The 23,410-nt window shown below is 33.1% G+C and overlaps 4 protein-coding genes across 5 annotated transcripts; 3 read left to right on the top strand and 1 right to left on the bottom strand.

Annotated features, from left to right (window-relative positions):
• The first annotated feature begins 3,134 nt into the window (after positions 1 to 3,134).
• LOC108996193 lies at positions 3,135 to 3,974 on the top strand. Its single transcript, XM_018971965.2, has one exon. It carries the CDS (start codon positions 3,176 to 3,178, stop codon positions 3,857 to 3,859), a length of 684 nt encoding a protein of 227 aa, XP_018827510.1. The 5' UTR covers positions 3,135 to 3,175; the 3' UTR covers positions 3,860 to 3,974.
• A 4,358-nt stretch (positions 3,975 to 8,332) lies between these two features.
• On the top strand, positions 8,333 to 9,263 carry LOC108996194. The gene has a single exon (XM_018971966.2). It carries the CDS (start codon positions 8,446 to 8,448, stop codon positions 9,127 to 9,129), a length of 684 nt encoding a protein of 227 aa, XP_018827511.1. The 5' UTR covers positions 8,333 to 8,445; the 3' UTR covers positions 9,130 to 9,263.
• Positions 9,264 to 9,662: 399 nt separating this feature from the next.
• On the bottom strand, positions 9,663 to 13,392 carry LOC108996191 (methylthioribose kinase-like). Its single transcript, XM_018971964.2, has 6 exons — positions 13,039 to 13,392; positions 12,406 to 12,715; positions 11,592 to 11,766; positions 11,294 to 11,495; positions 10,365 to 10,579; positions 9,663 to 10,139 (listed from the first exon to the last, which is right to left on the bottom strand). Exons 1-6 carry the CDS (start codon positions 13,222 to 13,224, stop codon positions 9,974 to 9,976), a joined length of 1,254 nt encoding a protein of 417 aa, XP_018827509.1. The 5' UTR covers positions 13,225 to 13,392; the 3' UTR covers positions 9,663 to 9,973.
• Positions 13,393 to 17,247: 3,855 nt separating this feature from the next.
• Positions 17,248 to 22,054, top strand: LOC108996328 (triacylglycerol lipase 1). 2 transcript variants are annotated; one of them, XR_004798009.1, is made up of 11 exons: positions 17,256 to 17,679; positions 18,172 to 18,282; positions 19,036 to 19,176; positions 19,389 to 19,499; positions 19,577 to 19,720; positions 19,805 to 19,845; positions 19,929 to 20,005; positions 20,775 to 20,870; positions 20,980 to 21,417; positions 21,593 to 21,649; positions 21,757 to 22,054. XR_004798009.1 is itself a non-coding variant. In XM_035684542.1 (9 exons), the coding sequence occupies exons 1-9, from the start codon at positions 17,503 to 17,505 to the stop codon at positions 21,300 to 21,302; spliced, it is 1,221 nt and encodes a 406-aa protein (XP_035540435.1). In that variant the 5' UTR covers positions 17,248 to 17,502; the 3' UTR covers positions 21,303 to 21,482. The 2 variants fall into 2 exon arrangements, 1 of the variants encoding a protein (XP_035540435.1); XM_035684542.1 differs by lacking the exons at positions 21,593 to 21,649; positions 21,757 to 22,054 and having other exon boundaries at positions 17,248 to 17,679; positions 20,980 to 21,482.
• Positions 22,055 to 23,410: the final 1,356 nt, after the last annotated feature.

Genomic DNA, 23,410 nt, shown 5'->3' with positions numbered 1-23,410 from the left:
GCACACTCTTAAGCCACGTTTTCTCATGCCTTCACGGTATACGATGATGCAAGATTATTTGAAGACGAGATTGTTTGAAGAGGCATGCGAATGAGAAGGCAAAAATGAAGGAGATGTTTATTACCACTAGCCTGAGAATGTCATATACGACTGATACATGGACGTCCATATAGAATGTCGGCCACGTGTATCATCACAGCCCACTTTGTAGACAGTGAGTGGACGATGCATAAGTGGATTATTGGATTTAAAGAAATTGTTGATCACAAGGGTTCATCCATTGGTGCAACGATGGATGACTGTATGAAGGATTGGGGAATTAAAAAAGCCATTTGTATCACAGTTGACAATGACAATGCCAATAACACTGCAATTGAGTGGTTGAAGCGAAATACGACGGCGAAAGAGGATATCATTCGTGGAAACGAGTTTATACATGTTCGATATTGTGCTCATATCATCAATCTCATAGTTATTGAAGGATTGAAGGAGGTTGATGATTCTATTATCAAAGTTTGCAATCTTGTGAGATATGTGAGGGCTTTGCCCCAAAGGCTTGGCAAGTTTAAGGCGATAGCCGAACAGGTTCAGATTCCATGTTGTGCTTAGAGGTTTCGACTTGATGGAACTCAATATATATGATGTTGGATGTGGCCCAGAAGTACAAAAGAAAGTTTGAACAGACGTAGGTCGAGGATGTGGGCCTGAGGTATGTTTTGCTAAAGTAAGTAGGGGAGAATGGGGTTTCGTGCGCCGAACACAATTGATCAGGCCAGTGTCTTATTTTGTTGATTTTTTGAACTTGTTTTATAATATAACTATGTGGATATCTGGATCCAAATATTATACTGCAAACTTGTACTTCAACGAACTCTCGGGGCTTCATGACCACTTGCAACAAAGTTGTGCTGACACTATGGGATTGTTATTTGCTATGGCTATGAGGATGAAATCTAAATATGATAAATTTTGGAGGAATATTGAGAATATAAATAAGTTATTATTTGTGGCTGCAATCCTTGACCCTTGATATAAGTTGGAAATTATAGAATTTTAGACCAGGGACATCCTCGAGGTAGAGATGGTTGAAGAGTTTACTAGAGAGTTGAGAAATTATATTGATGACTTATATAGCCACCACAACAACAATGGTCAGCCTACTCCTCCAACAAGTAGTAGTCATAGCTCCTCACGCCGGACCAGCTTGCATCTTTCTTAGATGACAGATGTGAAGATCTTTCATCACCACCGGTGTGGCCATATCATCAAATTCGTGCATCGAATAATATTATGCAGTGTAGGTCAGGTTGAGTGTTATTTGATAGAAGATGTGTGAGGCACCTAGTGATACATTTTATTTATTAACTTGGTAGAAAGTTAATTCCACCAAACTTCCTATTCTTTCCGGAACAGTCCGAAATGTGCTAGCCATTCCTATCACTACGGTTGCCTCTAAGTCGGCGTTTAGCACTAGAGGTCGCGTTTTGAATGCTTATCGGAGTTAATTGGCATCGACAACTGTCGAGGCCCTCGTTTGCACACAGAACTAATTAAGTTTAACACCCATTGGAGTAAATATCGTTAACACCGAGAGTTATAGGTTTGGATCAGGTAACTTTATAATTTTAAATAATTATTTACATAATTTTAATATTTTCATTATTTAATTTATAATTTATATGATTTTGTAGACCTAGCTGTGAACCTTAAACTAATTTTGGATGACTAAGAGTCTGAGACCGACGCACCGTTGGATGATTACCATCATGCAAAACTCGTCAAAGTCAGAGGTAGAGGTGAGTTCATAATATCACTTGGAGTCTTGGCTGATGGTTTAGAAGTTTATAATTAAATGACTAAAGAAAAGATAGTACATCTAATCAATAAAAGTTAAAACTTCATACAGGAAAATTGGAAATCACTATCAAGTATCGAGTCATCGACTCAAATGCATGTACTGTCCAAGACTGATGCGGGGCATTGGCCATTGTGGCTATTTCACATTTGAATGAAACTTATAACATTATTCAATATTTTGGTACTGTAAATTTAAATTTATTGTGATTTGGAGTTTTAAATTTAAATTTATGGTTTACAATTTGTAGTTTGATTTAGTTATTGGATTTAAATTTTAGTTTTTTAACTTATTTTTTATAGTATTTTAGATTTATTTTTAATTATTATTTTACATTATTAAACAGGAGTTAATATTAAGCTAATCAAAGATTCGAAATCCATTTGCTAAGTAGGGCAACTAGGCCTGAGTAGGGTAATTGGGCCTGAAAAAGTTCAGTAGCTACTTCGATCGGAGCCATGAGCATCAATTTTGTTAATATCAAGATATAATGATATTAATTAATGTGAATAAGATGATCCGATATGTATTCATGTCTATTTGATCATCATCATTTATCATGGACGTCGTATTAACAAAATTGATGCTCATCTGTTATGTGTGTGTGTGAGCAAATATTCCATGAGCTATAAGCCTATATATAGCTCTGAATGAATTAGAATACTGATACATATGAATGGTATATCACCCTGTGAATTACGCAATCTGTGAGCAAATAAACTGATTAAAGATTACTTTTTAGGGTAATGATTAAATATTGTCTATGAATTATCTTTTGACTTGTTTTTTAAAAAAAAATAAGAAATGATTTAAGGAGATAAGAAGTGTGATAAAAAAAAAAAGGATCATAGTGGTGTAATATATATATTTATATATATATATATTTCTGATTTAATAAATTATTTTAAAATTTTAAAATACATAATATTATAGATAAAAAAAATCTTTATAGTACCATAGTTAAAAAGAAGGTAGTCATGATAAGGATAATACTACTAATTTTTATTAAAACTTGCAAAAAATTGCAAATTGGTAGTACAGATATTTGTAATACTGATTTTTATTAAAAGTACTATCCATTTTTTACCGTAAAAATTTAATTGTTCAGCATATTGTATTTGCTAAAAAATAACATTATTGCATGATTGCATCTGTATTCACCATGGCTTGCCAAATGCCCCTACGAATTTGCAAGTAGTTCGAGGACCACCTTGCAACCTGCTGAAAAATCTAATCCCCTATATAAATCAGAGCACCACTACGTTTATCATGCACAAAACAACCGAAAAAAATTAAAGAAAAGCGAATCACAAGATAGCCATGGCTCACCACATTTTCCTCGTCTCTTTCCTAGTGATCCTAGCAGCCAATATTCAAGGCATCTATGCGGTTCACTACACTGTCACAAATACTGCCAAGAACACTCCTGGCGGGCCTCGCTTCGATAAGAATATTGGTTCTGCATACAGTACGAAAAAGTTGGCTTCTGCTACAAATTTCATATTGAGAATCTTCCAGCAGACCAATACAACTGCAGACAGAAAGAACGTGCAAAAAGTGAGCTTGTTTATTGACGACATGGATGGAATCTCATATACTAGCAACAATGAGATCCATGTTAGTGCGAGATACATCAACAGCTATTCGGGCAATGTGAAAAAGGAAATCACCGGAGTGCTTTACCACGAAATGACTCATATATGGCAATGGAATGGTAAGGGGCAGGCTCCGGGAGGATTGATTGAAGGAATTGCTGATTTTGTGAGGTTGAAGGCAGGGTATGTGCCAAGCCACTGGGTGCAGCCTGGACGAGGTGATAGATGGGACCAAGGCTACGATATTACGGCTAGGTTTTTGGACTATTGCAACAGTCTTAGAAATGGGTTTGTGGCTGACTTGAATAAGAAAATGAGGACGGGATATAGTGTTAATTATTTTGCCGATCTGCTCGACAAGTCTGTTGATAGGCTCTGGAGTGACTACAAAGCCAAGTATGTAAATTAAAATAAGGCGATGTTTCAAGAACAGCTTCTTAACATGAATAAAATGTTGTGTACTGCCTCATGATCAACATATATAGTGCGATATAAGATAAATAAAAGTATTTTAGGAGCTTATTGTTTAATTATAATGCCTTCTTCTTTGCATTTCTTTTTGGATATTTTCAACTCATTCAAGTTGAACTTGAAATGTGCTTGCATGCAGCTTGTAAAAGCTCTGTCGCATTAAAAATTTCTTATGCAAAACCAATCATTTCGCTATCAAAACCACGAAATGGGACGACATAGCCATGGTTCAAGACGATCGAGTTTCTCGGTCTCGCTCCTTTTTTTTTTTTATTACTATAGCAGCCAGCGGCCATTCCTTTCAAGGGCCCCATCAGGCCAGTTGAATGCGTAGTCGAGCTAGCTGCAAGCACTACTGGCAAGGCTCGCTTAATCGGGTCCGGTCCCATCCGGTTGTAAGGACATCTTCTAGCAAAACATCAACGCCGACGGTGTAAAAACTGAGCTTAATTGTTTATCGATGACAATAATGGATGGAGTCGCACTCTATAGTACTGTCTAGACTCGAAAATGAGTCACGTTGGGCAAAGTCTGAGAATGTATGGCAGTTTTCTTAAAATTATTTTAAGCTGTACGAAAATTAATAATCTCGGACTAACAACTAATTCCTTCCAAGTATTAATGGGATTGTTTATTCTGAACTCAAAAAAAAAAAAAAAAAAAACAGAATTGGGGTCAAAATGTCCATTCATGCCCGCAGATATTAATGTTCCGTGCCAAGAAGAAACAGAAGCTTGATGGATAATCTTTCAGTGGGCATCCTTTTTCATTAATGCACCGAAGTTTTAGGAGAAGTTTATATTCACAATTTATTTCAATTCATTTTATTACTATTTATTATTATTTAGTAACTTCAATTCATAAATTTTATTATTATTTATAATTTATCTCATTATTATTTACAATCTATCTTAATTTAACTTAAATTATCTTCAAATCCAAACCGTCTCCTTAACTCAAAACTGCAAATTCCAGCACCAAGTGAACCGACCTTCAATCGGATCTGATCTGATCTGATCTGATATGAATTAGTAATATAATATTCACAAACACCGAGATTTATTGCCCTGAAATGTTCAACTTCTCGCGTTTCTTTGACCCAAAAATGCAAGCAATAATGCCTTTGTCCATTCGACAATTGGAGTCCATCAATCACTGATCAGTTCCATGCAAATTTGCAATCATGGCAGTGATAGCCCAAGAAGCACAAAAAAACCCCATTATTAACAAGCTGTCACTTACGTTGCTGCACTCAAAAGTGGCATAACATTAGTCAGTATTGAAAAATATTTCATCTCATTTTATTTTATTATTATAAATTTTTTAAATTTTTATATAAAATATAATAAATAATTTAATTTTTTTAAATTTTAAAATAATAATAATAATATTATTATTAAATAATATTAAAAAAATAATATTTTATTCAATTTTTATTTAAAATTATTTTATCTCATCTCACTATCTAAATTATACCTAAATTAACAGATTAATTGATCATGAACTTATAATAAAGTAGACATTAGATAATTGCATTCACCAAATTCAAGTCATCATTTCGGATTAGCACGCTCGCTCAATCCCCACTAGGAAAACCCCAAACACAGAATCTTATCTTGTAAGAGGCCGCCTACGTATCGTCAAATGGAAACTATATCATATATAATTTGGCCAAACAAATATATATATATATATATATATTTATATACTAGATGAAAACAACGTGCAATGCACGTTTACTTAATTTATATTTAATTTTTTTTGTTAAGGACTAATTTTTTATTAATAAAAATATAATATTTTCGGTTAATTAAATAACAATATAATGTTTATGTAATTTATAAATAATTAAACGTTATGATATTTTAAAAAAATCTAATTAGAGCTTTAATTACAATCATTGATATGTAATTTTAAGTTTGGGAGGGCATATTCTGCCAACTTGTAAGAAATAATTCTGACATGTACATCAGATAGTTTTAAAGAAGTCTAATTGGAGCTTTAATTACAATCACTGACAGATACATTAGATAGTTCTTGTGGACGTACATACGTTTATTATAGGATAGATAGATAGAACTTAATTGGACACGAAATTCATCATGATCATATACATACATACATGTACATACGGGTGATGAGTTGTAGTTTGATCTTTTTGAGGCACAAAAACTAAACTCGGGTTTCTAGTCCTAGTCATAATGATTATCTCCGCAGCCTACTTTTCTTGACCTATATAATTAATTATTGCACTTTGATAATATACATATAGACGAACGACGTTAACTTTAACAGAAAAACAATAAAAAATTGTTAAAACAAGATTTTTTGTTAGATAACCACTTATTTGTCTAGGAAAAAGAAATACAAAGTTAAAAAAAGATTAAAAATAAAGATTAAAAAAAATCTAAATTTCAGTAAAGTAATAAACAAATCAAATATTGTACGTACAACAAATAAATATTGATAATATATACATGATATATAATTTTTTTTTTTTTATTTTTTTTCTTCATAATTTGAGCATTATTAATTAAGTATATAGGACTGTTAATGTTTATGCAAATCAGTATTAAAAATTGATCTTAAGGGCTTGTTGGGCATATAATAATAATAATAATAATAAATTAGAAATAATATTTAGATGACTACGTACTTATCCCTAAAACCTCAATTAATGTATGGGGCCGGATATTAAAACAAAACTTATTGGTTGCAAGCATTTTTAGTAGGTCAAATGGTGTTAACTTTATCAGAAAAATAATAAAAATCGTTAAAATAAGAATTTCCGTTAAATAACCACTTTATATATATAAAGAGATATTGCGAAGATATATTGATAGTGCATGGAGTTTTGAACCTGTAGATAATTACCAATCCCCATAACTCATAAGGAGTTCATTTGATGCAAAGGATCCAAATCAGATAATATTAAATTGTTAGATTGCACATTAGCTGTGCTGAAATACCTTGAGGTGGCAAATCAGTACAAAGATGATAAGAAATTGTGATCTTTCATTGATTGTAGTAGTTTTGGACACGTTTCTGTATTTTGGCCATAATTCTAGTTACAGGCTGTATCAAAATCGCGCATATGACCTCAATTCGAGAAGTTCTTTTCAGCACACATGTCGTGGGCATTGGTGTACTTCATTTTTTAGGCCAAATTCTACTATTTTCCCCTCAAAATCTCTATGTTTAGTTCTTTTTTCCTTTTATGATAATATTTCATTTATCGTTTAGGAAGTGATTTTAAACTCGATTTGGGTTAGATATTTAGCAGAGTACTTCTTTTATTATGTATTTATTTTTTGTGTGATTATTGGGATTTTTTTTATATTTTTGGTAAAATTTTGATATGGTCGATTGTCAGCTATTACAACCTGACTTGTGGATTGATTTGAGATTCTTAAATTTTGATAATTGTGAATTGAATATCAGAGTCATTTTCTCTAAATTTTGAACGTTTCTCTTGCCTTCCTTCTTTCTGAATTTTCTGTTAAAACTAGTCTATAAAATTATTACAATTTTGTCCGGCATCATCATTTCAGCTGGCGATCGAGGTACGATAAAATTAATCATTCAAAGCGATGCATCTATAGATTAAAAACAAGTAGTGATACACCTACAACACATTTTACAACATATTGTACAACAATGTGTTAAATGAGGGGCATTATTGTAAAATCATCTTATAAAAATAAGATGATTTTACAATAATGCCCCTCATTTAACACATTGTTGTACAATGTGTTGTAAAATGTGTTGTAGATAAATCATTTTCCATTCCATAATATGGACCAGACTGTAGAGTCTTTGTCCTGATCTTCGTGTCGATCAATACTTTCACAATTAGTTTTACGGTTCGTGGACGGCCGGTTTTCTAGACTACTTCAACTTCTATATCCAATTTCTAGTGATCACTGGATTCGTGATTTGCGCGATGGATGATTTTCAAAATAATGAAATGATCATAAGAGCTCGTGATTTCTAGTACTCGATTTTTCTTTTTGGAGTTTTTAAAGAACAGAAAAGATTAAAATGGGATCTCATCCATTCTCTTAAACGTACACTACTCGGATCAGATCAAATCAAATCAAGTGTTTTTATTTATATTCCTTTTACACGATCAAAGAGAGAAATTTAATTATTTATATTCTATTTTTAAAAATTACATCCTCTCAAAAGAAACGACAAGGCTGAGTAATCAGCCAAAAGCAAAACGCCTAACTTAAAACTTTAAATTATATTGACGGCCAATAAAAGAAATTATCGTACATGACTAGAATATCATCAAAGTCAATGTTTCTTTTTCGGGGATAAACTGGTCGTCGGTGTCAATATTGTCATGCTCATAATTCGCAAGAAGTCATCCGAGGACCACATTGTCTACATTGTAAGCTGGTTAATTAAAAGTCCCATGCATTCCCTATATAAATCACAGAGCACCAGTGCATTTGTTGTGCAAAACCAACTGGAACAAAGAAAAGAAAAGAAAAGCACAAGTGCACAGCACAAATTACCATGGTCGATCGCCACATTCCTTTCCTCTCCAGCTTCCTTATGATTTTAGCAGCCATTCAAGGCATCAGTGCGGTCGACTACACCGTCACTAACACTGCCAGCAACACTCCCGGCGGGGTTCGCTTCGACAACGATATTGGATCTGAATACAGCTTGCAAACATTGGCTTCTGCTACGGACTTCATATGGAGGCTCTTCCAGCAAACCAACGATGCGGACAAAAAGAACGTACAAAAAGTGAGTTTGTTCATTGACGACATGGATGGTGTCGCATATGCTAGCAATAACGAGATTCACGTTAGCGCCAGATACATCAATGGCTATACGGGGGATCTGAAAAGAGAAATCACCGGAGTGATTTACCATGAAATGACACACATATGGCAGTGGAACGGTAACGGGGAAACTCCTGGAGGATTGATCGAAGGAATTGCTGATTTTGTGAGGTTGAGATCTGGGTACGTACCGGGCCACTGGGTTCAACCTGGGCAAGGCGATAAGTGGGACCAAGGCTATGATGTTACAGCTCGATTTTTGGACTACTGCAATGATCTTAGAAATGGATTCGTGGCCGAGTTGAATAAGAAAATGATTAGTGGCTATAGTGCTAATTATTTTGTTGATCTGCTTGGCAAATCTGTTGATCAGCTTTGGAGTGACTACAAAGCCAAGTATGGAAATTAAAGATTTCGTGTTAAGAGTTTATATATAATAAAGTTAAATAAAAATGATCGTATTTTGTTTTATTAATTTGTACGCACTGCATGGAATGAATAATAAAGAGTTTAAATTAATGAATGTGCTTGGATGATTACTTAATTTTACTGATGCATGCATGTTTGTGGCTCAAGCGATCTAGCCCAAAAGTTTCTTATTTAATTTGTTGCATGTGGTTTTTTTACGTCACAATAATATATATTATTTTTTAATTATTTTTAGTCCTAAACTTGCCGAACTCATTTCTCTTTTTTTTTTTTCTTTTTTTTTTTCTTGAGTGCTGTTCACGTTTCGAAATATTCGGATGAATTCTAACTCCCGGTAGGAATGGTTTGTGGATTACGAATCGCTATATCATTTAGTGCTGATTACTTCGTCGTCCAGCTGGGCCAAACCTTTCCTCGACTACGGAAAATGACTTAAAATAAGGGCTTGTTGATCACCGAGATTAACAAATTAATAAGCTTTTTGCTTTATCCTCCACTATCACGATTCATATGATAAATCAATTTTCCAGATAAAGGATTAGCATAGTTTTTACTCTTTTTTTTTTTTTTGAATGTTTTCTCTTGCACCATACAGCAGCACTCTGTAAACAGATTTGCTAGTACATATACAGCTCGCTTTTTGTTTCACTTGTTAATTAAAGAAAATCTATAAGTATCTTTAATCGACCAGTGGCAGACTGAGTAGTTTTCTTTGTTGAGGTTGACATTACAATAGACATGGTAACAGTTCATCCAATACAAACATCTGCAAAGTCCTCATGACGGATACTAAAGCAAACTATCATTCACCCAAAACTGTCAGACTAGAGTTTTTTAATGGCCGAAACAACTTCAGTAATGGCCCGGAACTTCCTCCGTTCCTTGAGAAGCAACTTTGCCACTTCAAGAGCCCGGTGTTCACAATCCGCTCGTTTCCTAGCATCAGTGATTGATTCAAAATCCTCAACATGTGCCACACCAACAATTCTCCTGTCAAGCAGAAAGATGCCCCACAAATGAAACATTAATTATTTGAGTTAAAAATGCCCAACAGATATTAGAATAAGAATCTCATTAGAGATCATAAAAGGATCAACCTTAGGGGAATTATCCCACAAGAGCAACATATGAACCCCAAATGTGCAGTGTAATTGCTTTTTTTTTCCTTGTTGATCGACCATCATTCTATCTAGAATCTGTAATCGGTTTTGTTACCTTATCATTTTGGCAGCACCAAATCCAAGGGTGTCATGGAACAAATCCTCCATAAATTTCTTTTGTACAAGCTGTTGAAGCTCTGGATTGTTATATATTGCAGGAAGATATGCCTCACCAGAACCATTCTTGTGCTCATCCCAAAGCGCAATGAATTTCTTGTGGAATAGATTCCAAACCTCTTCAATTGTTCTCAAAATCCACTCCTTATATGTCTGCAGAACAAGGTAATTAAGATATGAACATTTAAAAACAAATGAAGAATAGTTTCATGTAAGGAAACTGCAACCAATAGTTTCATTGATAAAAATAACAATTACAACGACAGCAGCAGCAACAACAATAATAATACATCAGTAACATAACTAAAAGGTTTTCATATTTAATGCAACCAAGAAAAAAAAAACTTTTCTAAAGACAAAAGTCCCGGAGCAATAGATATGTAATTGAAAACACAAGTGGATCCAAAAACAAAAACATCAGAACTCTACAACTAAAATGAATCAAAATACAATGAAAACAAGAAAAAGGCATCTATTTATAAGTGTGTGTGTGTGTGTGTGTGCAAATATTTTTTTCATAGGTAATCAAGAAGTTTTATTCATAAAAAGAGGCAAAGCCCCAAGTACAGTGTGTAAATATATTTATATAAAACAAGTAAATGATCATTTTCTGAAGAAAAAGGAAAGAGAATAAAAACATCACCTAAATCTAGAATGGCCTGAAAATATATCAAGACAAACACTGTAGAGATGTAAACAATCAGGACATAAAGACTATGCCATGTAAATTACTTTACTAAAACCTGTAAATTACTTTACTAAAAATTAGCCTCTAAACCATCAAATATATTACAACTAAATGCATTAAGAAATAAAACAAGAAGCATAGAGAAAAGACAGAGAGGAAATTACTAAATGGAGACATACTTTTCTGTCATTCACTTGATCAGCATGTCCATCTTGTGCAAAGAAAGCCAAAATCAAGTTTCCCAGAAATGCTCCAATGTCAAAACCCATAGGCCCATAAAATGCAAATTCGGGATCTATAACTTGAGTTGACTCATGAGTAACCATGATAGAACCGGTGTGGAGATCTCCATGTACAAGTGCCTGGGCTCTTTCACAGAACCTACAGGGAAAGCAACTCTTTGATATCATAAAATACTAGAAACAACAGAGCTGCCACATGTTCTGAAAAGAAAGTAAACGAAAGGAGGTACAATACTTGGATTTCAACTCAGCAACTTCAATTTTCAAATTATTATCCTCCCGAACAGCCTCAGCATCACCATCAAGATAAGGGGAAGTCCAACGGTTATATTCAGAAACCTTGTAAGGGTCAGAAAAAACCACCTGCTCGGTGAGCCTGCACATCTCCACATTCCCGCAAAATTTAGCAACTGCATATAAGCAAGCAATAGCATGAGTAAGACTACGAGACAGATCATATAAATACAAATCAACATTATAAGCACAGCACCAATAAAACTCACCTAATCATAACATAAATCATGCTCTAAAGACAGTGGGTGTGGGAAAAGAATTCACAGAACGGATACGGAGGTAAAATAAAACAAGGCCATCCACTTTAATCAACTTTTACAGACTAAAGTTCAAACTAACCTCTAGACAACCTAATGTTCCCACCTGGCATGCGATAAAAAATGGGTCAGAGGTAGCAAGACTATTCTCAACCTTATCAATCTTAAATCAACCTATTGGTACACTTCAAAGCCCTCATAATTAAAAAAAAATAAAAATCATCAGCACCTTGGAAAACATCAAGTTAAACCTTCACATGAAAGTTACTTTGCAATGTGTAAACCAAAATTAGTCACACAATTAAATATATCCTTGAAAGATATTGTCGTATTGGTAAACAAATACACAAAAATTTGAAGACAGACTAATAGAAAACCTTCCAAATCCAATATAAGTTCTTAACTATGCATTGTCAGGATAACACCTCAAATGAAAATATGAATCCGTAGTAGAAAAAGTATGTGAAACCTCAAAGGCAATAGACAATCAGCACATACCAGCATGTTTGTGATCCGTAGTGGTACGATAAAGAAGGGATGTGAAATAAAGAGTCCTTGACATGTATTCTGACATGTGTTCTGCCAGAAAGGGGTACTCAATACCAGCAATCAATCCTTTTCTCAGGATTATATGTGGAGGCTCTAAGTAGCGCATGCCAATCAAAGACATAGTACGATCAAAATGATAAACTTGAGGCACATGCTCTGGACTAAATTGACCATGCTCTCTCAGAGCTAGTGCCTCAAAATATGCCCGTTCCTTCGTCATAGGCCAAGATTCCCCTATACAACGTATATATGGAAGAGCCTGCAAAATCATGCAGCCAAGAATTTGATCATCGCACATGGAGGGATCTAATTATACACGTTGACTACAAGAAAACAACAAAAACATAGCAGGTAAGTCTTTTAATAATTATGAAGTCTGTAACACTAAGGCACCAGTTCGTCGAAAACTAAAATCATTTGTCAAAACGCGCACATGTATTAGCAAACTACTACTTGTTATTGAATCCAAAGGGCCCAAACAATCTACCGAAATTTATACCGATTATATATACACAGCATGACAAATGAAATGTTCTGCTATACATAAGGGAAAAAAAAGATCAAATTCCGGAAAATGAAAACCTGTTTGATGACTAGAGAACCGGCGGGACCGAGGACGATGTAGACAAAATTGAGGTTACCATCTCCGACCTCTTTAATAGTGACGTCGTCGAGGTTACTTCCGAGCTTAGAGGAGAGGGAGGGTACGGACTTTATGTAGTCGACCAGGGACTTCTCGTCCAGCGGCTTGAACTCCGAGAAAGCCATTGGGATAGATGGTGGACGAAACCCTGGGATCTGTGAGCTTTTTGGAAGAGGTGTGATTCCTGGCTAATTGGATTGGTGAAAGGAAATAATGATAAGCGTGGAGAGTACGTACGACTTTTGTTTTTGGAGAAAAAAGAAAAAACAGAAAAAGGATACATTGAACTTGGTCGCTTACAGGGCTCTTCGAAATGAACCCTGTTCTCCATTTCTAACCTTGGATTCCAAAGTGTCATTTCACAATTTGAACTTTGAAGCAACATTGCTTTTGTTTCACTATTTAGTACCTGTTTGGATAGATATCTCGCTTCATCTAATTTTATTTAATTTTAATTTATAATTTTATTATTATTTATAAATCACCTCACCCTATTTCAATGTTAAAATCGTATTTACTGATAATACAACATCCTAAAATATCCAAAACAGTCGGCTAATTCGGGGTAGCGATCTCACCATCGAACTTGGTTATTCTCACGCAAGACCTGTTTCATCTAATTTTATTTAATTTTAATTTATAATTTTATTATTATTTATAAATCACCTCACCCTATTTCAATGTTAAAATCGTATTTACTGATAATACAACATCCTAAAATATCCAAAACAGTCGGCTAATTCGGGGTAGCGATCTCACCATCGAACTTGGTTATTCTCACGCAAGACCTGTTGATATAACATATTTTAAATAAATAAATCTTATTGATATAACATATTCTATTGATATAACAAATAGAATAATTCCTATTTAAATAGATAGCTATTTAAGAAAGAGAAATACCATATCGATTGAAAATAAAATATCAACGGGGGAGGCAAGGCATGGGTTAAATGGAAGCGGTTGATCAAAGATTCCATTCTCACTTGTCGAACAAGCCATCTGAAACGGGCACGATTCATGATGGCAGGAGTTAGGCAGTAAATAATTTGGTCCGGACCTGGATCGGATTGAATTTAGGATCGGTCAGTCTAGATCTCAAAATACATGGATAGATGAAATTTGGTCCGATAACGAGGTTTATAAATTTTGGATCGTGAAATCAGACCGAACTCTTATATATATATTTTTAAAAATATTTTTAATAATTTAATATATTATTTTTATATAAGAATTATATCAATTAATAATATAATTTTTATCTAAAATATTATTATTATCCATATAAAATATAAAATAATATATGCTATCAATTAATAATAAATTATTAATCATGTAATAATTTATGTCATTATATGTAAATAGTTAATACATTATACATTCACACATATTCTACTATTTACACTTAATTAAAATAATTAGGTCATGTTTTTTTAAATATCTAATTTGCAAACAAACATGAATAACCTATGTAAAATAAAATTATTTGATATTCATTAACTATATATAAAATATATGACATTATTAATAATTATGCATGCTAAACAGTAAAGTCTAAGTTAATAAATAGTAACTATCAATATCGTAAATATAATTATAGTAAAATATTTTTTTTAAAGAATTAGTTATATAATTCACATTAATAATTCACTTAGGCTTCGTTTGGTTTTTAAACATCTCTCAACTCATCTCAACTCATCATTACAACTTTTTCAAATCCCAACATAAAATATAATAAACAATTCAACTTTTTCAAATTCTAAAATAATAATAATATTAAAAAATAATATTTTAACAATATTTTATCATCTCAACTCAACTCAATTCAACTCACTTCAACATCCAAACGCAACCTTAGTTTTAATTTAATAATTTTTTTATTAATTTATTTTAAAAAATAATAAAATAATTAGGCCGCACCGAATGGACTGACCAAATTGAACTAGACTGATAACTACCAGTCCCTATGGATGTTCAGTCCGAATCAGACCGGACCAAATTACACTCCTAGTTTAGGAGTTCGCATGTATCATCTTTATCCATGATTCTCATATAACTCTGTCATCACATTGAAAAGGAAACCATGTCTTATTACTGAAAAATTATTCTCATTAGTCACTATTCACTACCCTACCTCATGAAAAAGTTATAAATGTGAAACGTGGAAGTAAATAGTGATTGATGAGTACAATTTTTCTTTATTACTTTGTCAATGTTGAGATTATAATATTATACTAGGTAACCAGTTATATATTTGTTGTCATCATCGATCTAATTGGTTCGGTCCCATCGATTCATAAAAAGAATTTTGGATCACACTAAAAATTTCAATTTACCATTTTTTTTATCGAGCTAACGATCTAACCATCCATTCAGTCCGGATCAATATAAAATAGGTCAAACACATAAAAGTCTAAAATTACTTTTAATATATATTTTTGATCCAACTATACAAAAAAAAGTATCAACAATTTTTACATTTTTTATTATCAACTATTTAATTTTATTTGCACATTTTGTACTAAAAAATAACTTAAAAAAAGTTAAAAAAAAAATCAAAATAATATAGTTAAAAACAATAAATAGAGAAAATTAAATTAAAAAACGCAATATCATTCAAACTTTAAATACATATGGTCAATAGGTTAAACAGAAATTATATAATTATCTTATACAACTATTACATAAAATAATATATATAAAATATTTTAAAAAATTATATATATACTTCGGTAAGTCTAGTCCAAATACATCACACGTCAAGATCAAACCGAACATCGAAATTCTAAGATTATATGGATTGAAACTAATCAATATGCTTATCAGTTTGATCCGGTCCAGACTAAACCATTTGGTCCGGTTGATCCAGACCAATAAACTTACACCCTTAAGAGCACTCTCATTAGATTAGTTAAAAATTAAATTCAATGAGTATTTAGCTATTAAAGAGTAAAATATGCTCACATTAGATTAGTCAAATTCCAAATATTTGAAATTTAACTATAGTGACTGTCAAAATTTTTTTCAAATTTGAAGATTACTGTACATACATCAAATACATATTTTATTAATTATTTCTCTCTCCCTTTCTTTCTATCACATATTTTATTACAATTAATATATTAATTTGACTTAGTAATATATTAATTTAATAAGAACATAATTATTAATTAATATATAATAAGTAAAATATGATAAAATTAAATAAATTATTAATTAAAAAAATTAAATAATTTTGAAATTATTAATTATTCATTACCATATAATGAATAAATATATAATCTAATGTGGAAATTTGATATGAATAATTAAAATCAAATTTATCTTATATTATTTTATTAATATATAATAAAAAAAATAGCTATTCCAATGTAGAGATTTATGTAAATAGAATAGTCAAAAGTTAAATTTTTCTTATATTCATCAAAATTTTTATTTAATTTTAATTAATCCAATGAGAGTGCTCTAACTGCTATAAGTCTCGTCCAAAAACTCTTTGGTCAAATTAGCAAACAATCGTTGTGCAAAAAATAGACGTTTTATTAGGTATTGAGAAATGATAAAGAATAAATTAAATAAAAATATTAAAAAATTATTTGAATATAATTTTTATCATGATTTGGGTTTAAAAATTTAAAAATTTTGTATTATTTTTTTTGTTAAGAAGTTTGGAAAAAAATTTATTAAATTTTGTGTTTAGATAATGATTAGATAATAATTAAATGAAAAATTTTAAAATTTAAAATTAAGAAGTGTCTTGTATTTAAGTAATATTTAGGAATAAAATATATAGAATATATGAGATACCTCATTGTCCAAACTAGCCAAAGTTGAATAATGGGGTATTTGGATAATGAAATGAAATAATAATTCTGTAAACAGTAATAAAATGATTGCGTTAAAATGTTTCATTGGATTTTAAGAAATTAGATAAAAAAAATTGAATAAAAAAATTATAAAATTAAAATATTATTATAATATAATTTTTATTTTGTGATTTGAAAAAATTTAATTTTTTTTATTTAAAAGTTTAAAAAAATTTTAATGATCAGATGAAAAAATTAAAAATTAAAAAATATTTATATCTAAATAATATATGAGGAAAAATAAAATAAAAAACTGTGCGATAAGATTAGCAGCTCTATTTCCAGATGTCCCAGAATATTTCCGATTTTAATGGAGATCGTCGTCTGTTTTATAAATTATCCGTCGACTGTCTGTGCCATGTGGTCGAGGATAAGCTAATTTAAACACAGCGCGTGGGACGTGGGAGTGTACTGTACTCTACGAAAGTTAACCGGTAACGGCGTGAAAGAGAAGCTTCCACACGTCTCCTCTGGTTGGTTGGGGGCAGTCCCCTCCCTTCCCTTCGCATCCGTTCCCGCCAACTCCAATCTGTGTCAATGGAGAATTTATTGGTGGCGGTGTTGATCTTGGTCCTCTGTCTTTTCGCCTCCCAAATCCGCGCACAATTCGCCGTCACCCTCACCGGAAATTCCAATCACCGCCCCCGACCTCCTGATGTCACTTTGTGTGCCCAGCTCATTCAGCCCGCGGGATATCATTGCTCCGAACACAAGGCGCTCTCTCTCTCTCTCGCTCTCGCTTATTCCTTTCTTAGTGATTTAATTGGAAAGTGGGATTCTTTGTTTTCGTCATCGCTAGTTAGGTTGGGTAGAAATTGCAGGAAAGTAAAAGAAAATGGAACGTCAGAGCTATTAATATTATTCTTTGGAAAATTGGGAATCGAGTGAACTGGGTCTTGCCTAGTCAAACTGAATTTGTAAATTTCCCAAAAGCTGAGCAGGGAAGTTGTTTTGTCTATATAATTGTTGCTTGCTGATTGCCACTCTTATTTTCGTCAAATTTTCAAGCAGCAAGGAGCCTTGCCATCTACCTCCATTCCGTTTCAGAATCAGTGAACAATTCGAAAGTTTTCGTTGAAATTTGTGGCGAAATTGTGGAATAGTTGCTAGGAATTTTTACCAGTTTTCTAGAGATTCATTTTTGTTTTGTAATTCAAATCATTGTTTGCTTACACTTAATTTGGAAGTTTTTCCCTATGTTATCAGGTTCAAACAAAGGATGGTTACTTATTGGCTCTTCAGCGCGTGTCTTCTCGTACTGGGGATATAAAAGAACAGCGGGGTCCTCCGGTCCTCCTTCAGCATGGTCTCTTCTTGGTGAGCTTCCTTATTATCTCTTGCTACAGATATTTCCCTACACTGGCCCAACATTTTGGAAAGAAAACAAAAACTCTTTAACTCTTTGAGATGGCCGTGCGTTTTTGGGCTCTTGTTTACTCTTTTGATCAATAAAATTATTTTTACCGATAAAAAAAATAAATGGTCATGCATTTTAATATAAAATGAAGTTAGAATACATATCGGTATGCAAATTGTACGGGAGAGTGCCTGATTCCATTTAGAATTTTTACTTGCACTGCCAATGTTAATATAGCTTGCTTAGGTAGAACAAACATGTTGTATGTGATTTTCTGTGGTCAAATAGCTGTTTGAGGAACCCGCTTGTCCTGATTCTTTGATATTACTTGAAAGGGTTTTGTCTGTGAACAAAGAATGTTCCCAACCACTATAATTTAAGGCCTATGCTGCTTCTCTTAAAGCAATTCTCCAACTGTCTGTGTTATAAGATTCAAATGTCTTTTACCGGCATAACTTCTGTATATTTACCACTTGTTACAACCACGAATTAAGACATTGCATTTGGATGAAACTCTACACTGTGACGTAACTGTTGCATTTGGTGATTCAACAATTGTGTGCCAGTAATTTTTGGATATGCACCTAAAAGTTGCTTTAAAACTGTTTCTTTCTGTAAGTTTGCAACGTTGGGGTTATGTACTTGCAACAATTGTTAAGCTTGTTTCTGGATTTAACCTATCTTTTTTCCTCCAAAATTTCAAATACAAACAGGCAGGTGATTCATGGTTTCTGGATTCTCCAAAGCAATCATTGGGCTTCATCCTTGCAGATCATGATTTTGATGTTTGGGTTGGAAATGTGCGTGGAACACGTTGGAGTCATGGGCATATATCCTTGTCAGATAAAGATAAGGTTACTTAGCTTATGTGACTATCTTCTCTTTTGTTATCAAATTTTTCCAGCGAAGCACCTGTAATTTGGGTGTGAAAAGTTTGGGGATTGACTTTTATATTAAGACTGTATATATATTGCATGGCAGTCTAATGAGAAATTGTTATAGTCAAGGTTTCTAGAACATACTCTGCTTCAATAAAGTGACCATACTAAGTTCATGTTTTCTGCAGGATTTTTGGGATTGGAGTTGGCAGGAATTGGCTATGTATGATCTTACGGACATGATATCCTACATAAATTCTATGACAAACACCAAAATTTTTGTTGTTGGACATTCACAGGTCTTACAAATCTTATTCTCTGTTTACTCTGCCTTCCTTTTTTTTGTATGAGCTTAATTTATTTCCATTCTTCTCAGGGGACAATCATGTCTTTGGCTGCTTTCACTCAGCCAAATATAGAGGAAATGGTTGAGGCTGCTGCTCTTTTATGTCCAATATCATACTTGGAACATATCACCGCTCCATTTGTACTTAGAATGGTTAACATGCATCTTGATCAGGTATTCCTTATCTACTATCATTGAATGACATTGTAGAAATGGTTTCTGGTGGTAAAATTAATCATAGATACTTGTTTCTGACAGATGATTCTTGCCATGGGCATTCATCAACTGAACCTTAGAAGGTTATAAACTACGACTATTTTTCTTTCTTCTTTTGCTTGAACTTGGTACAACTAAAAACTTTTGTGTCATACATAATCTTCAGTGATTGGGGAGTCAACCTCTTGGATTCTGTATGTGATGGCCATGTTGACTGCAATGACTTGCTTACTTCTATAACAGGTTCTTCTACTCTCTATAACATGGACACATTTATCGTTAAGCAAAAATGTGTCCATGTCCATGGCAAAAATGGACATGGACACATTTTTTCCATTCTACTAATACTTGTACTTGCTATGCTAATTCTGCCCAAGCCCTGCTGAGGAAGAATTACAGCGCATAAAAGAAAAAAAAAAATATGCTGAGTCGTGTGGACATGCAATGTTAAATATATCATTTATCCACCATTGTCTTAACGATAAATTAACATAAAAAGTAGGGTCATTATATTTTAACAAAGACCCACACCCAAGTTCTGTAGCTTTGGGTCTGCTATCCTGATCATGATTTTCCTGCCCCCAGAGGGAAAGGCCCTTCTCTTTTTGGCCAGTTTCAGGCAAGGAAAGGATGGATTTGAACCCTTGTCATTCTGGTTTGTAAACACATACTCTAATTCTCCAAGCAATTGGCCCTACCCCATCTACATTGGATTTGTTTCCAATATTATCCTAAAAAAAGAATCTTTGAGAATGCAATTTGTATTTAGAAGGTTGATGGATTTTTATTTATTTTTTTATCCAGTTTGTTGTTCATGCAACAGTGCAGCATGTGGAGCGTAGTTTCCATCATTCTATTACATAGAGAATTTCTGTGTCGCTGGCTTCTGTGATGCAAGTCAATCAGCAGTGCATTTTCAACCTAATGGCGTCTTTAATCTATATTATAAGTCTTTGATATTAAGGCATACTCTTTCTTTTTTTCATATGAAGTTGGTTCATTAATGTTTCAGGGGAGAATTGTTGCTTCAATAACTCACGAGTGGATTTCTATCTTGAATATGAACCTCACCCATCATCTTCAAAGAACTTGCGTCATCTTTTCCAAAGTATGCTCTGACATTTTCTTTTTCTTTTGAGTGGAAAACAAGGGTCAGAGGGCTCAGGCTTGCATCTTTTAGTCGTTTTGTTTACAATAGTGTCCATTGTGTTTTGTAGTGATTCGCAAGGGTACCTTTTCCAAGTATGACTATGGATTTTTCAAAAACCTGAAGCTATATGGTCAGTCGAAACCTCCTGTATTTGATCTTGGCCACATACCCGACTCGCTATCACTATGGATGGCTTACGGGGGCAATGATGATTTAGCTGATGTGATGGATGTGCAGCATACTCTCAAGGAATTGCGGTCGAAACCAGAGTTGTTTTATCTTGAGAACTATGGTCATGTAGATTTCATTTTGAGCATAGATGCAAAGAAAGATCTTTATGACCATATTATTAAGTTTTTTAGGTCACGGGGAAAGTCTAGTAGTTTCTGAAGCGACTGCTTACCGTGTCTTATAGGTCGTGTGGAACTTGGAAGTCTTTTTTTTCTTCTGGGGGTGTGGGTGATGTACGGATGTATCAGACTCTTTATGTTCATGTATTATAAAGGTCATTATATCTCCTTTCTCTTTCTAACAATGTATGAGCCAAGATTATTAGGTATCTTTTCTGCATTTTCAGGCTCTATCCCATATTTATGGTGGAAGAAGATGCCGTTTGGTCCTAGGATGATTGTCTAGTTTTTTTAATTAATGTTAACCTAATATTTCTCTTTGGCAAGAAGGAAGATGGAAGAGGAAAGATGCTTTAAATTTTCTAAACCATTTGTTGGAACGTTCATGTGAGTTTTCATATATCTCCTTCCCCAATTCTTCTAAATTTGGACAGATGTCACTATGATGACTGTCTCTTAATCTAACATATGCCTTACATGAACTATTTTTGCAGCGAAGAAAGATGGAGGGAGTCGTTTTGGACAGTCGTGACAGATTTGCTTGAAGAACTTGTTGGAGCCTGCGTTGCAAGGAAGCCACGTGAAGGAAATTGAAACTTTATCAAAAGACAAGTATATATTCTGTAAGGTTGTCTCCAAATGGACCAGGCTTAGGCCCGTATGAATGTTGAGATGAATTAAGTTCTTTATGTATATTGAGATTGTAGAGTTAGTTTTGTGAAGTTCATCTAAGATGAATTTATATGTATTTGAATGTTAAGATGAATTTATATATATTTTTTTATTTTGTTGGAAGGGGTTAGAAGGTGCTGTCAACTTGGCTTTTATCATGTGGATATTGAAATTGATTCTCAAATCCTTGTTAATTGGATTAGAAAGGATTAGTGTAATATTTGGTATCTCGAGGATTATTGGGATGAGCTAAAAAGTTGTCTGGATCAATTGGAGCATAGAGTGAGCCATATTTTTTGCGAGGGAAATGTGGTTGTGGATTTTCTTGCTAAACAGGGTGCGGAGGGTTTAACTATTGATTGGTTGGGTGATTGGGCCCCGTTGATCAGTAAATTAAGAGGTTTTCTTCGCACGGACAAAATTGGTCTTCCTTGTTTAAGAATTTCCTCACGAGGTATGTTTTAATTTGCAATTGGTTAAATCCTTATTTTATTATATGCATGTGCTGTTATTTTTTCTTTCAGGTTGTCGTTTTGGTTTTATTTCTTCAATCTTTCTGACAAATTGTATTGTGGCTTGGTATCTAACAATTTTTTAGGCCTGGGTTTTGGTCCTTTCTAAATATGTGTAACCCCTAGATTTTGGGTTGTGACCAGTGTTGTGAATTTCGTACCGTACTAGTTGATACAGTCGAAATTTTTCATACCGGCCGTCCGGCTGGTACAGGTATTATATCTGTTTCGTACCGGCCAATATTTCGGTCAATTTTTTTTTTTCAAACTACAAACTTATTTTTCAACCTCCAATTCAAACTAGACTATTTCTAGTTTATATATATGTATTTATGTATAATTTATTTATATATCGACTATCCCGAAATGTTATCCCGAAACGCTATTCCGAAACGGTACCAGTATTGAAATATTTCGTTCCAGTGCCTTGACCGATACGGCGTCCGGTACGGTATTCAAAACATTGGTTGTGACCACAGTTTTCTTCCGTCACAAGTGAGAGTTATCAATAAAATTGGGGTACTATTTTTTTTTTTAAAAAAATTATATATATTTATAGGAAGTTAAAAAAGGTTATGAGTCTCGTGTGTAAAGAGATATTAGATTGAAAAAGATTGTGAGTCTCATGTGTAAAAATGTTTTGAGTTGAGATAAATTTAATGATTTAAGAGTTAAGTGTTTAGATATTAGATTCAACTTAAAATTAGATTAAATTTCAAATATCACCCTAATCATTGCAACTAAATACGTCCACTATTTTTGTAATGGCAATGTGCTTGTAGTTAGAATATTATATTTTATTATTATTAATGTTTTGAAATTTGAAAATTTGAATTATTTATTATATTTTATACAAAAATTTTAAAAAATAATAACGGTAAAATAAGATGAAACATTTATTATATCTAAACGTAATATTAAAGTGATTTTTTCACTCGTGCACCTCGTAACAATCCTGCCACGG

This window comes from Juglans regia, chromosome 13 (assembly GCF_001411555.2).
Source record: "Juglans regia cultivar Chandler chromosome 13, Walnut 2.0, whole genome shotgun sequence".
NCBI lineage: Eukaryota > Viridiplantae > Streptophyta > Magnoliopsida > Fagales > Juglandaceae > Juglans > Juglans regia.
The sequence above is the reverse complement of the archived record's forward strand: the minus strand, read 5'-3'. Positions and strand labels throughout refer to the sequence as shown.

Bases quoted from the DNA above. Each gene is read 5' to 3' on its own strand.
- LOC108996193 (XM_018971965.2), top strand. From the start codon at position 3,176: ATGGCTCACCACATTTTCCTCGTCTCTTTCCTAGTGATCCTAGCAGCC.
- LOC108996328 (XM_035684542.1), top strand. From the start codon at position 17,503: ATGGAGAATTTATTGGTGGCGGTGTTGATCTTGGTCCTCTGTCTTTTC. The intron at 17,680-18,171 runs GCGCTCTCTCTC...CTATGTTATCAG, and splicing joins ATCATTGCTCCGAACACAAG to GTTCAAACAAAGGATGGTTA. The intron at 19,500-19,576 runs GTCTTACAAATC...CATTCTTCTCAG, and splicing joins TTGTTGTTGGACATTCACAG to GGGACAATCATGTCTTTGGC.
- LOC108996194 (XM_018971966.2), top strand. From the start codon at position 8,446: ATGGTCGATCGCCACATTCCTTTCCTCTCCAGCTTCCTTATGATTTTA.
- LOC108996191 (XM_018971964.2), bottom strand. From the start codon at position 13,224: ATGGCTTTCTCGGAGTTCAAGCCGCTGGACGAGAAGTCCCTGGTCGAC. The intron at 12,716-13,038 runs GTTTTCATTTTC...ATGATTTTGCAG, and splicing joins GTTCTCTAGTCATCAAACAG to GCTCTTCCATATATACGTTG. The intron at 11,767-12,405 runs GTATGTGCTGAT...GCTTATATGCAG, and splicing joins TACGGATCACAAACATGCTG to TTGCTAAATTTTGCGGGAAT.